Raw genomic sequence first — 16,654 nt, forward strand, 5'->3', positions numbered from 1 at the left:
GCTGTCACTCGGTGGGAGGAACAAGGCCCTCCTGATCAGGGAGTTCCTGTCATTCCTCATAGACTATGCAAGCAAATCCCAGATTAACCTGACAGGGTGGGAAGAGGATTAGAAGGGCGGGTACAGAAAGCAACAGAGGACACTGGAGGCTTCAGTGAGTGTGTGCTACGAGTGGACACCCCTCACAACCCCAGGGCAGGGGGAGAAGGCTCTGCCCCCAACACAGGAAGGAAAAAGTCAGCAGGAACCTTGGAAGACCATGTATATGTCCAGATAGTCAAGAAAGAGACACCTAAGGAAGACGTGGAGCTCTAGAAGGGCCAGAGTGTGCCGTGGTGTGTGTGATCTGTGAGCAGCCATGGAAGAAACCTACCTGCTGAATGTGGAAGGGGTCAAAAAGAAGATTCTGCATGGAGGCCAAGGGGAGCTGCCCAAGTTGCAGGACGGGAGCAAGGTAAATTGTCTGGGTTGTTCCTGCAGAGCCCTGGGAGAGGGAGTGGGTCTGACGTCCCTGCCCATTACGCTGCACAAGCCCAGCTCCAGGTCTGGGGAAGAGAGCGAGCCCTCACAACAGGGGTGCAGGAGGGGCTGGTTTGGGCACAGGCAGCCACATTTCTCACAGAGACAGCTGGCAGTGCCCACGGCCTCACCTTGCACTGGGCCTGTGACTTCTCCTCCCCCTGGCACTGTTAGAGCTCAGCAGCCCTGGTGGGGTAGCTGAAATCTGCCTTTCCTGCCATGTGCCAAGCAGGGGTGAGATGTGCCAATGGGTTGTTACTGGGTGATTCCCCAGCCTCTGTTCACTGTGGGTTCCACCAGGTCCTGGTGTGAGAGCACTCCCTGCACTCACTGGGTTGTAAAGGGCGATCCATAGGGAGAAGCAAGGATGGATGTTAAGACGTTCAACCATCTGCTTGCTGTCTCAAGTGGGCAAGAGGCACAATCCCCTGGTGAGGAGGGAGAGCTGCCAGTCAGATCAGCACAGCGCTGGGAGCAGGCTTGACCCCACAGCTGAGGTCACGGTGGCTGCTGAGGGGAGTCTCACCACTGGGCTCCCTCTGGGGCAGTTCACCTTCCACTTCCAGACGCTGAAGGATGACTTTGAGCGGACGGTGATCGATGACAGCCGGGAAGCTGGCATGCCCATGGAGATCATTGTGGGCAAGATGTTCAAGCTGGAGATCTGGGAGACACTGCTCAGCTCCATGAGGATTGGCGAGGTGGCAGAGTTCTGGTGCGACACCATTGTGAGTGAAGGGCCCAGAGGTGCCCACTTCCCTCCTTCCTGCAGAGCCGGGACACATGACCATGCATCTCAGAGATGCTCCAGCCTTGTCTGGTGCAAACACAGGCTGTCACTTGGCCTCAGCACCTCTGGCCGCCCCAGATAAGGGGGTGCAGACAGTCCCCCATGGCTGAGTGGGGTGCTCTCCTCCTTGCAGCACACAGGCATGTATGCCCTGGTCTCCAGGGGCATGAGGAGGATTGCAGAGGGACGGGACCCCCTGGAAGGCCAGAAGCATCGCTGTGGCATGGGCAACATGTTTGACTACCACAGCACAGGCTACGATGACCTGGACGAGCTGCAGCGGACGCCACAGCCTCTCATCTTCATCATGGAGCTGTTCCGGGTAAGGGGGATGGCAGAGATGGCTGCCAGAGTGGGAACAGCTGGCGCAGGCCACTCAGCTCCTCCTGCTTGTGCAGGTGGAGGACCCCTCAGCCTACAAACGTGACACCTGGGCCATGAGCAAGGAGGAGAAGCTGGCAGCAGTGCCTGTGCTGCACAGCGAGGGCAACCGCCTCGTCCTGCGCAGGGAGTTCGCACAGGCGGCAGCCAAGTACCAGGAGGCTGTCATCTGCCTCAGGAACCTCCAGGCCAAGGTGAGCTGGGCCAACACCTCCCCATCCCTGCCTGGGTCACACCTCAAAGTGTCTTGGGAGCCTGGGAGGGGATGGACTCAGCCATGAGCTGCTCGTGGGGCAGGAGAAGCCGTGGGAGGACGGCTGGCTGAAGCTGGAGAGCCTGGTCACGCCGCTGGTGCTCAACTACTGCCAGTGCCAGCTGGAGCTCGGCGAGTACTACGAGGTGCTGGAGCACACGACGGAGCTTCTCCAGAAGCACAATGGTACCTGAGCCCTGCATCCCACCCCTGCTGTGCTCATGGCTCCCAGGGACTCCCTCCTCTGAATCCCCCATCCGTGTCCGTGCTCATCCTGTGTCCCTCTGCCTGTGATAGCACCTGTGTCATCTGGATCCCTATGTCCCAGTTTGCCCTGCCCATGATGTCTCACCTGCCCACAATGTCCCCCCACCCACCACACCATATAATTCCCCCTTCCATGACGATCCCTGCACTCCCTGTGCCCTGCTGCCCGCGGTGGCAGTGCACAGCCCCGGTGTTCCTGCCCTCCCTACAGGTGTGTCCACCCCACATGAAGCCCCACAGGCTTCACATCTCCAGCTCCTGTGGCTGGTGGCCCTGAGCTGTAGGACCCCCTCTGAGGGCTCTTCTCTCCTGGCAGACAATGCCAAGGCCTATTTCAAGCGGGCAAAGGCCCACGCTGCCGTCTGGAACGAGAGGGAGGCGCGGGAGGATTTCCAGCGCGTGGCTCACCTCGACCCCTCCATGGCGGCGGCCGTGAAGAAGGAGCTGAAGCAGCTGGGGGAGAGGATGAGGAAGAAGCACGTGGAGGATCGGAAGCGCTACCAGGGCCTCTTCCAGTCGTCCCAGGGCCTGAAGGGCCGTGAGGGGCGGGAGAGCAGGGAGGTGGGTGATGGGGCACCTCAGGGTGAGCCGGGGGTCCGGGTGACCCCTGGGCGGGGGGAGCAGGGAGCTGAGACTGAGGTAACAGAACAACCCAGGGCTCCCCAGGCAGAGCAAGGGACCCCCAGGGCTGGGGGTGAAGGGGCAGCAGCAGGAGGAGGAGAAGCCCGGGGAGAGCCTGTGGGAGAAGAGGTGGAAGGGAGGGATCGGACTGCAGTGGGGGAAGAAGTAAACTTGGACACCTGTGGGGCAAAGCCAGGGAGCCTGGGAACAGAGGAGGAAGATGAGAAAGAGGAGGAGAGGGAAGAGGAGAAGAAAGAGGAAGAAAAAGAAGAGAGCGAAGAGGAAAAGGTGGAGAGGGGGGCAGAGGGAGAAGATGGAAAACTGGAGGATGAGAAGGAGGAGGAGGTAGACAAGGAAGAAAAGGAAGACAAAGGGGAGAGGGAGGATAAGGTGGAGGGGGCAGCAGAAGAAGATGATGAGAAATTAAAAGAGGGTGAAGAATTAGAGAAGGAAGGAGAAAAGGAAGGAGAAAAGGAAGGAGAAAAGAAAGGAGAAAAGGAAGGAGAAAAGGAAGGAGAAAAGGAAGGAGAAAAGGAAGGAGAAAAGGAAGGAGAAAAGGAAGGAGAAAAGGAAGGAGAAAAGGAAGGAGAAAAGGAAGGAGAAAAGAAAGGAGAAAAGAAAGGAGAAAAGAAAGGAGAAAAGAAAGGAGAAAAGAAAGGAGAAAAGAAAGGAGAAAAGAAAGGAGAAAAGAAAGGAGAAAAGGAGAGGGAGGAGAGAGTAGTGAAAGGGAAAGTGGAGAAGGACAAAGAGAAAGAGTGTCTACCAGCAAAACCAGAAAAGCCTAAAGCAGGGCCACGTGGGACAAGAGGGGAGACTAGGGCAGCAGGGCTAGAGCAGGGGTTGGAGCAAGGAGCCAGTGGGGCAGAGGGAACTGGCACAGGGAGTGAGGGCCAGGCTCAGCCAAAGGGAGCACCACATCTGGGGCCTCCCAGCAAGGGGCTGGGTCCGGCTGCGGGGGCCCCAGGGTGGGAGGATACAACATCTGGAGAGGCTCTGGAAGAGGTGAGCTGCAGGGAACAGGGAGCAGGCAGAGGGCAAGAAAACGCTGGGGAAGGCAACATCCCCCCAGAGAGCTTCACCCCTGGGGAAGGTGAGGAGCTGGGTGAAGGGGCAAAAATACCCCCGTGGCCCACAGCAGCTGGAAAAGGGGATGCTGCACCCCTGGAGCAGCACAGCACAGAGCAGGGCCATGAGCAGCCCTGAGCAGGGTCAGTTACCCCTGCGCCTGGGGGAACAGCTGCCAGGCCACTGACAAAGAGGCACAGCACAGGCAGCAGGGCTCCTGTACCCCGAGAGGGAGCCCCGGGGCTGGGGACTGGCCCAGCAGTGACACGGGAACAATGCTGTCCTCACCCTGCCACCGCCGGGGCCCCCAGCATCCCCTGCCCCGGCTCAGCGGCTCCAGCGCCTTTCAGCTGGGCGCCACCGAGCTTTGCTGGCTGAGAAATAAAACCTCTTCTTTCCTGGCACCCTGGGCTGGGTTTGTTCCTGAGCGTGACCGGCGTCCCTGATCGCATCCCACACCCCCCGCCCTGCTCTGGAGCCCCCGGGGCAGGGATGGGGCAGTTTGTGCTGCTCCTGACGGGGGGTGGTTAAGGAGGCTGCATTTCATCCCCCTTAAGCTCCCGAATCTCTCCTGCCTGAGTGTCCCCCAAACTTCCCTGCAGTGGCACCGAGTCAGGCCTTTCCCCAGCACTGCCAGTCCCTCCAGGCAGGGGTGAGAGCAGGTCCAGCCCAAAAATTGTCTGTCCTGGGCAGGCTTCACCATCAGCCGAGTCTGGGCAGTGGAGAGAGCCCAAGAGCCCCTAACCCTGAAATATTTTTCATCTGAATCCCTTATTGTGCCACAAAGGCATGGGAAACATGGGCAGCACTTGGGACTGAGGCACCCAGACACCTCTGGGCACTGAAAACTTCATGGAGCTCCAGAGAGAAAGGAGGAAGAGGACTGCCTTACCTGCCCAGCATCCCACTGCTCTCTACCTCCTGTCTGGGGCTGAAGGGTTTCCTACAGCCAAAATTCCTGGGTGACAAAGAGGGACTGTCCCCACACAGCCCCTGTCCCCCACCTCAGGCAGCCACATGGCGTGAAACAGACCTTGTTGGAAGAGGATGAGCATGGTGCTTAGGGAACACACCTGTGTCTGGGGATCCTGGGGCTGTGCTCACAGCTTCTGTTGTGCCTCAAGTGGTGTGAACAGGCAGGGTGACAGTGCAGGCTGTGTGCCAGCAGCCCTGCAGGAGCAGTGCCAGGATGGCACAGCAACAGGAGCTGACTCAGCCGAGGAGCACGGATAGAAGAGGCCAGAGCACTTATCCAGGTCTCAGTATAAATACAAATTTATTCTCTTTCCAGAGCAGAGATGCCACAAAGCAGTGAGGACAGCAGCACCACAGTACATGGTTACCAGAGCATTAGCCAGCCTGCTCCCCTCCCTGACACATCCTGGCTCCCAAACACAGCCCAAGCACCCACCCTGGCCACCTCTGCTCCCCACACTGGCACTGGGGCCAGCAGCTCTGTCCTCATCCTGCCCTTTTTCTCCCTCCAGTGCCCCCCAAGGCTGAATACTCCTGACCACACCCTCAGGCCAAGCCTCACTCTGCTGCTCCCCAGGCTGCTCCCATCCTGTCCCTGGGACTACAGAGGGGTCCAGCTGGGTCTCACAAGCTGGCCTGTGGTCCCTCTCACTGCAGTCTGACACAGCAAGCCCAAAGCCACCCTAATGCCACCACAGTGCCCTCCTGCCACTCACCTGGCCGGGACAGGGGACAGCAGGGACAGGCACCCACGCTGCTGCCAGCAGAGCACTACAGGCTGAACACCCCTGGCTGTAAGGCTCACACCGCCTTGCCCTTGGTGTGGGCACTGCTCCTCACCTCTGCCAACAGCCCAGAGCCAAGCTCACAGCCCTGACGCCCTGCCCTGGTCACAACCTCCCCGGACAGTTCAGCACCGTGTCCTGTCCCAGCCAGCAACAACAGCCCTGCCTCTGTCCTTGCAAGCCCTGTTTAAATGGGATGTTTCACCCCAGTGTGCAGCCCTGCCCTGCCCCGAGGGCTCAAGCCTCTCATCTCTCCACAACCTCACCAGGGCACCAGGGCCATCTCAGCCCCTGCTCTGGGTTACCCTGCAGCACCTGACTCTGCCTTTCTCGACATAACACAGCCCAAGACAGCCAGCCCGAGGGGACCCCTGGGGACCAGGAGCCACCAGCCCCAAGCTGGCAGAACAGCCTCCCTGACCCACTTCCAACGAGGGCCTCCAGCCCCCCAGCTCAGCTCAAAGTTGGGGACAGCGGCAGGGCAGCTGCTCCCTGGGGACAGCAAGGAGGGGCCCTGCCTGTCCTGCAGCCCACCCACTCTGCCATGCACTTGCACCAGAACAAGGTGGGCTCAGGGCTGGAGCATGGCTGGAGAAACTCCTCCCTGCAGGAGCTGAGGGATGGAGCTGGGTCTGTGCAGGACAGGCTCTCTGTGCCGCAGTACAGGCACAGATCCCCAGGAAACCAGGCAGGATGAAGTACCTGCTGTGGGTCCAGCCCTCACTGAGCTCCCTCAGCAGCCCTGCAAGGCAACAGCAGCAACAGGGAAGGCGCTGGTTCCCCTGGGAGCAGGAGTTGGGCTGGTCTGGAAGTGAAGAGCAGCTACACTTAAGGTATTAGAGTTTAATAGAGTGAGTCCATGAGAGTATTTAAGTACAGTATATATATAATATATATAGAAATATATGCAAATTAAACAATAAGGCTCTGTTATAAAGACCCTCTCAATATAAGGCTACTAGCTGGGCTGAAGCTCTAACATGGACTCAATCCCTACTCCATAAACCTCACAGACTCTCTCCTGGTGGTATGTGCCTGGCTGGCTGCAGAGCCTTGGGTGGCAGAGTTCAAACCATAAGGCTGGCAGCTGGTTACTGTTATAAAGAGCTATTTTAAAAATTGTGTGGCTCCAGGAGTGTTTTGGTGCCCACAGACCTGGACGTTCCTGGGCACGAATGAAGAGTGGGATGCTGAGCTCTGCATCCCCCGAGGGCTACAGGCAAAGGCAGCAGCCCGTGGGTGCCAGGGGAGACAGGCAGTTTTCATGGCTTCACTTCTTTCTTCTGAACCATCCCACCCAGGCTTGGGCACTGTGGCTGAGTGACCAAAGCTCCTGGGGAGCCCACAGTCCCACTCCTGCATGACCTATGTTCCCCTGAGTTCTTCTGGAGCTGGCAAGCATCCTGCACCACCAGCTCGGAGGGAGTCTGTGTGAGGTCTGCTGCAGCACAGGGAGCATGGCAGGGAGAGAGGGGGAGGAAAGCAGCCAGGTAGCTGGTTAGGAAAAGCCTTTGGCTCACAGGAGGTGTTAGATAAGGGAGGTCATACCTGAAAGAGAAATAGACAGGTCAGGAAAACAGCATCCAGAGCCACCTGGTTAGAAGGGAACTGCTGCAGAGCCAGGAGGATCCTGCTCAGGGATGGCAGAAAGTGGGCAAGAGTCTTCATGGGCAGACCACCCATCACCTCATATTAGTGCTGGCACCAAGCAATGTCTCCCTCTCACAGCCTGGGCAAGAGACCAAGTGCTGCTCCTGCACTGGAGCACAGAGGGAAAGAGCAGAATGACCAACACCAAAGCCCACCGAGTGAGTGCAATGCCAACCTCACACACATCCCCCAGTCTCCATCCCTGCTGGGAAGAGCTGTCCACAAGCAGCCAGGAGAGCTTGCACCATTGCTTCCATCTCACCAGGCTACTGGGCCCTCAACCTCTCCTGCAGAGGGGTCTGGACAGGGGTGAAGCCAGGAGCTGGCTCAAAGCTGTAGCTGCAGGTGGTGCTGGCAGATCTGTCCATCCTCACGGTGGGAGCCCCACGGGGTGCAGGGTCCTGAGCAGGGCAGGAGGCTGCCTGGCAGCTCATCACGGGGATCTGTTTGGTCTGTGCTCTTGGCAGCTCTGATTGCCTCTCCTTGCAGGTGTGCAGCATCCTCCTCCTCTGTCCCCAGTCCCAGCAGCACTGCAGCAGCAAAGCTCTTGGCTGAAGCACTGCAGGTCATCAGCTGTCGCAGGGAAGCTGGGGTGGGGCTCTGTGGGGAAAACCTCACCTGAGGGAGCAGCAAGAAGCGAGAGAGGAGGATTTCACTCAAGTACCTCGAGAGTTGGGGAAGGCGCTCCGCAGCTTCTCCATGATGTCCTCCAGGCACATGCTGACTTCCTGGGTTTTGGCTTCCACCTCATCTGCAGTGGGAAGGAGGGCAGGTGGGCATGAAAAGGCGCTCTGGACATCCACCTGGCTGCCAGCATCTCTGCAGGAAGGCGGGGTGCAGGCAGCTTCCTGCAGCATGGAAACAAGGGAGCAGGGCCAGGAGCTCAGCCCAAGCCCAAACCTCACCTGCAGTTTCAGTGTCAGGGGTGTTGTGCTCTTTCTCCTTGGCCTGGCTGCCTTCTGACTGATGTGGAGATGAAGCCAAGGAAGAGGCTGCTGAACCATTGCCTTCTGACTCTGCTGGAGGCTGGAGAAGAGTTGTTGTGAGAAGCTTGTCACGGATCCTCTGTCCTTGGCTTCCCTCGCTCTGCCCATCCACTTTGTGCCATTGTCACAGCTCTGCTGTGGCAAAGTCCACCCCATCCTTGCTCTGAGCCTACCTGCAGCAGCAGCTCCCTCAGCCTGTGCAGCTGTGACTCCAGCTGCTTGTTGTGGTCCTCCAGGATCTGCATCCGTGTCTCCAGGCGGCTCTTGTGCTGCCGGAGGATCCGCGCCTCTGCCAGGAGCTCGTCGTTTCGTGGGTCTTGCACCGACTCAGGAGAGCCTGTAGCCAAGGTTGGAGACTCCACTGCCTCATCATGCTGCCATTTCAAACGTCTCAGCTCTCCCTGGAGGATCCTGCAGGACAGCCCAGGTCAGCATCCCCCCAATCCTTCCCAGAGACCGCTGGAAACCCCCGGGAGCTGCACACTGGGGATGGCCCAGGACTCAGACAAAGCTTCACCATTTGTGAAGCTTAAGGGCCAGGATGCCGCACTGCAGAGTGGCCTGTCTGTGGTTCTACCCCACACAGGGGGCTCACAGGTATGCAACCACTTCCCAAGAGGCTGAAAACAAGGGCAGGGAAAGCATCACCTCCTCCTGAGCTGGTGTGCCCTGCCTAGAGCCTCACCCTGTGTGCTCCAGAGCAGCAATACCACTGTTCATGAGGAGCTCAGGGACAAGAGAGACAGAGAGCCCTGGGCTCACTTCAACCTATTTGGGGTTCAGGAGGGAACAGGTTCTGTGGATGTAGGAAGGAATATTTTGGGGAACAGAGTCATCTCTCTTCCTTGGAGAGCATATCCTCACTGAGTTTTAGTGCTCAGCCTTGACAGCCTCCAAAACTGCCCTCTCAGCATCTGCAATCCCCACCTCCAGCCCCAGCAGCATCCCCTGGCTCCATCCTGAGCCCTACAAGGCTTCTGCAGTCCCTTTCCCCCTCTCAGGCTATAACCCCCACCTCCAGAGTTCCCCATGTCTCTACCTGTTTTCATCCTCCAAGTGGGCCAGGACTCTCTCCAGCTCTCCCTTGTCATCCATGTTGAGGCTTCCTGGAGCCTGCTGGCTGCCCCCAGGCTCTCTGTCAGTGATGGGGCTGGAATGACGCAGCAGGTACTGGTCCTCGTCCCTGTTCCAGCAGGTGGAGAAACACCTTAACTGGGAAAATCATGGGATTTGTGTGCCCTTGGGGAAGGGCAGCATGGAGGAAGGCAGGTTCATAGGGGAGCTCCAGGCCTAGAGCTCAGAAGGGGCTCAGCATCCCTGGTAGCTCTTGGGGGTGCCCAAGGGCCTCTCACTCAATGGGAGGCTAGGCATGGATAGAGCCACAGGAGCCCTGACTCATCAGGACGTGAGAAGAAGGGAAAAGAGAACTCACAGGCTATCATCAGGGGACAGGCTATCACTGAAGAAGGAACAACTCTGGCTTTCCATCTCTGCAAGCCTGGAGAGAAGAGAAAAAGGTTGAGATATGGTCAGAGACACGCTATATGTCTGCTCAGTGCACCCTACTTGCAGCAGCCCCTGCAAGACTCCTCTCTGGGAGGGTCTCCCACCCAGCCTGCATGAGTCTGCCCCTCTGCACAGGCTCTAGAGGGTTTTGCCTTTTCAAAAATCAAAATACACTGCTGCTCTGGGTGTAAGTCTCTAGAATAAAGAGCTGCTGCTGTGCAGTCGGCTCAGCCTCCTCTGTCACACGCAAAGGAAAGAGGTGTAAGAGTTCCAGCTCCAGTCTGGGACCTGTAAGTACAGGGTCCCTTGGGTGCCCACAGCGAGGGCAGAGGCACTACAAACCACAAGGCAGCAGCAGTGGGAAGCTGGTAAACAGCTCTGGTGAGGACACGGAGCAGGACAAGGCACAGAGGGATGTGCCTGCTGAGCATCCATCCAGCAGCTCATTCTGGGAAGAGCAGGACAGCACATGGAGGCTGCTGCAGCACCGAGGCATGTGCTGTCAAATGCATGGTCTTTGCTGCCAATTTACACAGCATCAGCATGTTTGCCTGCCTCTGCAGCGTGCTGGGGCAGCTGGAGGGGTCTGTGACCACATATCTGCCCCAAAGCCCCCCCACACCCATCAGGGTTGTGCTCCGTGCCCAGGCGGGACAGCAGAGGCCAGGGTGGTACCTGCTGGCAAAGTGCTCGATCCGGGAGTGTGTGTCAGCGTGTGGCAGCATCGGGGAGGAGGCTGGGCTGCAAGAGATGCACAGGAATCAGCAGGGCTTGCGAGAGGCTGATCTCACCTGTCTAAGGAAAGCCAGGGATGGGCTGGACAGAGATTGAAACCTCTGTGCCTTCCAGAACAAGGTGTCATACCACCCCCAGAGCAAGTGCTCCAGCATTCCTCCCCCAGGAGCTCTGTGCTCCCCCAGGAGCTGAGATACCCTTTCCACCCAAAAACCCATGTCTCATTCTGGGCCAAAAGACATCACCCAGGGCACAGCCAACTCACGTCTCAGAGAAGTCAGACTCGAGCACAGACTGGACAGGCAGGTAACCTCTCTGTGGGTGCTTGCTGAAGTACTGCTTGGACCGAAACTTGTTCTTCAGTGTCGTGGCAAAGTCTCTCATGTTCTCACTGGATGTGGTCTGCAGAGACACAAATACAGCAAAGGTGCCTGTTTAATGAGAAGTGGGGGACTACAGCTCAGCATCCACAGGAACAAAGTCCCCTCAGGCTGGGCATGAGCTCCATGGGGGAAGAGGCAGGTAAAACTGAGGAAGCAAGGAGGGCACACAGCCCCCTGTGAGCCTGTCATGGGGCCTGGCACAGGCCAAGCTGGGCACTGGGGGCCACGCACCCTGCTCCCCACGAGCCCCAGAACAGCAGGGACACAGGCAGCCTCCAGCATGCAGAGGGTACAAAACTACACAAGGGATCCACTTGTGGGGCTGCACCAGCCGAAACACCACAAGGCTGCTGCCATCAGGCCAGCCCCATACCGGGGTGTAGTACTCCATGATGGGGTAGTGCAGCTTGTTGCCCTTGCTGGCTCTCCCGGTGAGGAAGCAGGTCTGGCAGATATCCACATTGAACTGCTTCAGGCTCCGATACCTGCAGAGGTCAAGAGGCCATAGGGAAGCACTGGACGTCATCAAAGCATGTGTTTAAAGCCCAAGAAGAGGTCAAGGGAGGGGACAGAGGTGGCCTGTGTTGCTCTAAAACCCCAGTGAACCCACAGTGCTGATGGCTGAAATCCCCAGAAAAGCACTCTGCTCCCTCCCCTTAGCCGGCACCTGCTCTGCCCTGCCAGAAACACTGCAGAGCTCCAGGCTCCCCGAAAAGCACAGAGCAAACTCAGCTCTCTCCTGCAGGACACCACGCACCCCCTTGGGGCCAGGGCCCCCGTTTGACAGCCCTTACCTGAAGCCCTTGATGGGGCACTGCCGGCAGACAGAACACTTGGTCTGGTGCTTCACCTGCTCGGCCATGGCCACCCTGTGCAGCACCGCCAGCCACACCATGGACTGCGGCTCCAGGTTGGCCCACTCCAGGAACTGGGACGCCTCAATGGCAGACTTCCCATTACTCTGGGGAGGGGGAGGAAGGGGCTGCTCAGAGCTGGGACCCAGCTGTGGCCGGGGCGCAGGTCCCCTGCCACCTCGGGAGGGGTGGTGCACAGCCACAGCAGACGGGCCAAGGGCCATTGTGCCACACTCACGAAGCGGAAGCAGCTGCGGATGCTGGGCTCCACGTTGCTGCCCCCGAAGGCTGCCACCTCCCCCAGCTGCCGTGGGACCTGGATGGCCTCGTGGAGCAGGACGCCCAGGTGCCGCTGGTCGCACAGTCCCCCGGCATTGGCCACTTGGCTAAAGAGATCTGCGGGCAGGACAGACACGCACACCTGGCACCCCAACACCAGGCAGGAGTGGGGTCACACCAGGGACCCCACTGACCCCCTCCAGCAGAGAGCTCAAAGAAGAGGAAAAACCCAAGCTGTGATTAAATAACTTTTACCAGTATCTTTCCAGCTCCTAATAAGCAGTTAAGTGTCTTCTTTTGACATACACCATGTATTAAACACCCCCAGCTAGCCTGTCCTCTATGAATCAGCCCTTTATTTAACCCCTTGATACTCCCTATGATACACAACACAATATTCCACGGTTATTGAGGGGTTAATTCCCCTCCACAATATTCCATGGTTAAAATGCAGTGAGGAAAGCAATCTGCCTGAAACCTACTTCTCCCCAGCCATGCAACCCCTGTTTTTTTCCTTCTGGAAAGCACTGGATAACTGGTCTGTGTGTCTTATCTGCACTGCTCCTTACAGTGCCATGCAAGCAAGATCACTGCAGCACCAGTCAGTCTACAAAAACACCTCCTAATTTTGGTGGCGTAGGCCTAGGGAGGGAGGGAGAGGTGATGATGCAAGCAGCTTAGTCACTGCAGGAGAGCTGCTTCTTTGCTCTTCCTGGGCAAAGGAGGTCTAAGCCAGGAGACAAAACCAGTCCTGTTTTCCCGAAGTGAATTCACACCAGCTTCTAGGGGAGGGAGACAAGGGACTCACACTGGAACTTCTCCTTGACCTCTGTCCCACACAGACAAGCGATGCCAGTCTTGAAGGAGAGAGCCCTCATCTTCCCGCTGCGGCCACTGCAGGACAAGACATTGCACAGGCTGGCAAACGTTCCACAGTGGGTTGGTTTTGGTTTTTTTTTTTTGGCAGGGGGGTCATCAAAGCAAGCACACACCAGGCAGCCTCCCTCACTAGCAGCCAGACCTTTTCTGCAGCACTGCCAGCTGGAAGAGCAGCACAGAGTTTTCCTCCTGTGGGCCTGATATTTCTGGGTCTGAGAGATTTTAGCCTGCTAACAGTGGCTAACTTTTTCCCAAGGAAAAATTTCTCAAGGAAGTTTCTTCTCAAAACAATCTTAGCAAACAACTCTCCTTTCTCAAAACAATCTTTCCCCAGATGGTGGTTTGCTGTTTCTCTAGTTTAACCCATGGGATTAGAGAGGTGTCGTTCCTATTCACCTCAATCATGTTAAGTCTGTATCAGAACACCTTATAAAAGGTAGTGAGAATTAGACAATAAAGCCTCTTTTCTATGCTCTTTGCCTTCTGAAACATTTGGAGCCTCTCATCTTTCTTTCGTGTCCTACAACAACATCCTCCCAAGCATGGCAGCCCCAGAGCTGGAGGGACAGAGGGACAGGTACCTGTCAAAGACATTCAGCAGCCAGTTGAGGCTCATGTCCACGCAGAGGGGCACGTTGACCAGGATGCCCCTCTCCTCCTCCAGCCGCTCGTAGAGGGCGGTCAGGCAGTGGATAACCTCCACCACGTCCATGGCCCGGTCGCTGGGCTGCAGGTCGTGCTCATTGAAGATCTCCAAAGCTGTGGCCAGGGTGACCATGTCCACTGCACAGAAAGCAGAAGGATCAGAGGGGAAATGAGAGAGGGGAGAACCAGGAGGAGAGAGATGCAGTCCTGCCCTAACCCGGAGCAGTCCCACTGTGTTGGGAAAGGATGGTGGGATGGGTGCAGTTCCTAGAATTTCTCTCCTGCCTGTAAACCTCTCCCAAAATACCACATCTCCACCCTGAGCCACCATTCTCTGTGACCTTCCTTCTTCATTGCTGTATCCAGCCATGGCCATGAAAATGTCACCTATGGAAGGCTCTTTGCAGAGCCAGCTCAATGCTGGCCCCTCTGCATGTGCCAGGTCCCTGTGAGGCTGGTGTGGGGAGGTGAGGGGCCACAGACCCACACAGGCCCTACAAGCAACTGCTCAGGGATGGATCAGCCCTGTTCCCAGCTCTGACAGGGTGAGGGAGTTAAGGCACAAACCCAAAACAGGGCTAGGACAGCGTGAGCTGCCCTGGCTGCTCTGCTTTCAAATTTCTACGGCTGCAGGTTGTATGTGCTACTGTGTTAGCAACCAGCAATATTCCTTTCCCCAAAGTCTTTCCATCTCTGAGACCATTTATATTCACAGTACCCAGGGGATTGTGTGCCTTTTCCACACTGTAAGTTCACTCTGTGGAAAAGTCCTCTCTTCTCCTGTCGAAGCTGCTACACTTGCACTGGGAAGCCCCAATTTTTGTGCCAGGGAGTATCACTCCTGCCCACCCTCATGTCCACACTGCCCACGACTGCATATGGCTCTGATCTATCTCTCACTGCCTCTTCCCTACACAGCCACTCCACCAAACTTCTCATCATGGGAAAGCTGCCTTGGCAACCTCCTTGCCCTTTTCTCAAGTGTATCTTGAATAAAGAGCACTTATTCAAGTCATTTCTGGGGTGGAAAGAAGGCGACAGTGCAGCTTGTGAGATGCAAGAGATGCACAAGCAGCACACAGGAGGGATCTCCTCTGCTCTTTGCCCTTGTTTCCTCTCCACACCTTGCCTGCTGCGGCACGGACACTCTAACAGGGTGGCAAAAGCCAACTGCTGCTTCCTTCCATTTGCATTGCATCATCCCTGAATGGCCCTGGGCACAGGACAGCCTGATCACCACAGTGTTATGAAAATACTCCACAGCCAGGAGTTTGGGACTTTCTTGAGAACCCAACCTCCTCTTACCCTGACTCGTTGCCTTCTTCCAGCCCTTTCACAGGATGTCAAAGAGCACAGCTCTGCCTGGAACCCCACTGCTGCCTGGCCGTACCTCCTCCCCTTCATGAATTCAGAAGGAGGATTTCCCTCAGTCTCCTGCTGCTTAATTTTGACAGAGCCTTAGGTGAGAGGCTTTGTCAAAAGCTCTGAGCAGCCAAGGACGCTGCATCTATCAGATTCCCCATCTGCCTGCTTGCCAGTTCCACCAGAAACTCCTCGGCAGTTTCCAGGGAGCAGCTACCTCTTGGAGAGATGTTTGAACTCCTGTCATATCATATTCACCTGGCTATTAATCCTCCAGTTTTCACCAGGAGTGCAGAAGTCAGGTTTATCGGCTCCCTTCCTCTTTAAGCAGTGAAGCCCTCTCTGTCCCCGCCCCTGAGGCTGGTTTCATCTCTCAGTTACATCCACACCTTCTTCATGCTCCTTTGGAGCTGCTTGGTGAGCTCCTGCCTGATCCCACAGCTTTGTAACCCTGAGCTGGACCACTTTGTTCTCATATCCCTTTGGACAACACTTGCCCTTGAGTCATTTCCACCTCAAGCCTGTAAAGAAAGGCGCTGACACAGACTGGGGAGATTTGCTCAGCTTCCCAGGCTGATCTTCCCGGTTTCTCGCCTCAGCTACCTGTCCCCTGGCGCCTCCTGCCTTTGATGTGCTGATAAAAGCTTGTGTTGGTTTAATGCCTTCGCTGAGGGAGACCCAGCAGGAGGGAAACCCTTCCCACACTCACATCGAAGGGCTTTCTGCACCCGCCGGAGTTTCATGGCCGTCCGGTACGCCGAGAACTTGATGTTGTTCAGATCCGCTGCAGTGACACAGGAAAACAAGAATAAAACGCACAGCACAGCATCCTCATCCCCAGGGCAGGAAGCAGCAGTTGCAGCTCTCAGACCCCAGCCTCACCAGCAGAAGCAGAACACATGCAGGAGAGGGAGGAGCAGAGCCTGGCAGGGGTCACAGCCCACGGCTTTGGGGCACCACAGAGGGGAGCAGGTGGCCTGGGGGAATCTCACGTGCACCCCATGCTGCAAAAAGGCAAGTACCCCTCAAATGGTTCTGTGAGAGCTTCCTTACCCAGTGTCTGGTACAATTCTGTCATCTTTGGGTGGTCCCAGCACGTCGTCTGGGCCTGGTGGCTGGAAGAAAATAGATGGAGACCAAGAGTCAAACCTGGTAACTAAAAGCTGCCACGAGAGATTCAAAAAAGGACCTGGCCAGTGCTGGGAGCAAGCGTTTCAGTGTCTGCAGACACAGCTGCATCCCACTGAGCACACTCCCCAGCCACAGCAGCATGAAGGATGCCCACAGTAGGATATCCCCACTTGCTGCCAGCCCCCTCTCCTTCCAGCTGGGCTTTCCCCTCATCTTGGGCATCCCAGCAGGCAGGAAAAGCATGGATCCACCAGGCTGACAAAAACCTGCTTCACTGGAGGTGAGTTCTCACTCCAGTCTGTTCACTGCCCCCCTCTCCTCGTTGGTGCCCAACTCCTGATCCTGCCAGGCCAGGGAAGAGCTGGGGCTGTGTCTGGGAACACACTCACTTGATGTAGTATGGCACTTTGTTGGGGGAAATGGCTCGCTCCCAGGGGACCTGGACAGAGGCTGCAAGGAGAGAAACGTGTGTCACACCAACACCAAATGCTCCTCAAAGCTGATGCTGTTTCTGATGCCAGCCCAGCAGGACTGTGCCAACAGGTGGTGCCTCTGAAAAGGCTGCATCTTCCCAAATTACCTGCTGGA

At 56.9% G+C, this 16,654-nt stretch overlaps 2 protein-coding genes across 6 annotated transcripts in view; one reads left to right on the forward strand and one right to left on the reverse strand.

Moving 5' to 3' along the window:
* The first annotated feature begins 75 nt into the window (after positions 1-75).
* On the forward strand, positions 76-4,206 carry LOC136300210 (retinitis pigmentosa 1-like 1 protein). Of its 2 annotated transcripts, none has more exons than XM_066202431.1 (6): positions 76-454; positions 1,068-1,247; positions 1,443-1,631; positions 1,708-1,884; positions 1,988-2,129; positions 2,527-4,206. In XM_066202431.1, exons 1-6 carry the CDS (start codon positions 359-361, stop codon positions 4,032-4,034), a joined length of 2,292 nt encoding a protein of 763 aa, XP_066058528.1. In that variant the 5' UTR covers positions 76-358; the 3' UTR covers positions 4,035-4,206. The 2 variants fall into 2 exon arrangements, with proteins under 2 accessions (XP_066058528.1, XP_066058529.1); XM_066202432.1 differs by having other exon boundaries at positions 1,086-1,247.
* Positions 4,207-5,153: 947 nt separating this feature from the next.
* DRP2 (dystrophin related protein 2) overlaps positions 5,154-16,654 on the reverse strand; it is a 29,315-nt gene continuing 17,814 nt past the window's right edge. For 2 of the 4 annotated variants that reach the window (XM_066202463.1, XM_066202465.1), the window contains 16 exons: positions 16,456-16,516; positions 15,989-16,050; positions 15,645-15,719; positions 13,510-13,711; positions 12,858-12,943; positions 12,009-12,166; positions 11,711-11,877; positions 11,290-11,401; positions 10,799-10,935; positions 10,474-10,539; positions 9,725-9,790; positions 9,332-9,475; positions 8,466-8,703; positions 8,212-8,332; positions 7,971-8,057; positions 5,154-7,836 (listed from right to left, as the gene is read on the reverse strand). In XM_066202463.1, the coding sequence (XP_066058560.1) occupies positions 7,634-7,836; positions 7,971-8,057; positions 8,212-8,332; positions 8,466-8,703; positions 9,332-9,475; positions 9,725-9,790; positions 10,474-10,539; positions 10,799-10,935; positions 11,290-11,401; positions 11,711-11,877; positions 12,009-12,166; positions 12,858-12,943; positions 13,510-13,711; positions 15,645-15,719; positions 15,989-16,050; positions 16,456-16,516 (1,985 nt within the window). In that variant the 3' untranslated portion in view covers positions 5,154-7,633. Of the gene's footprint in view, positions 7,837-7,924; positions 8,058-8,211; positions 8,333-8,465; positions 8,704-9,331; positions 9,476-9,724; positions 9,791-10,473; positions 10,540-10,798; positions 10,936-11,289; positions 11,402-11,710; positions 11,878-12,008; positions 12,167-12,857; positions 12,944-13,509; positions 13,712-15,644; positions 15,720-15,988; positions 16,051-16,455; positions 16,517-16,654 lie in introns of all 4 variants that reach the window. The other 2 variants (XM_066202464.1, XM_066202467.1) reach the window with 2 other exon arrangements.

The sequence above is a fragment of the Chamaea fasciata genome, unplaced genomic scaffold (genome assembly GCF_029207755.1).
Source record: "Chamaea fasciata isolate MVZ Bird 193981 ecotype frontalis unplaced genomic scaffold, bChaFas1.0.hap1 SCAF_22, whole genome shotgun sequence".
Taxonomy (NCBI): domain Eukaryota; kingdom Metazoa; phylum Chordata; class Aves; order Passeriformes; family Sylviidae; genus Chamaea; species Chamaea fasciata.

Coding starts and splice junctions, on each gene's coding strand:
- LOC136300210 (XM_066202431.1), top strand. CDS start 359: ATGGAAGAAACCTACCTGCTGAATGTGGAAGGGGTCAAAAAGAAGATT. Junction 455..1,067: donor AGTTGCAGGACGGGAGCAAG/GTAAATTGTCTG, acceptor CCTCTGGGGCAG/TTCACCTTCCACTTCCAGAC. Junction 2,130..2,526: donor GCTTCTCCAGAAGCACAATG/GTACCTGAGCCC, acceptor CTCTCCTGGCAG/ACAATGCCAAGGCCTATTTC.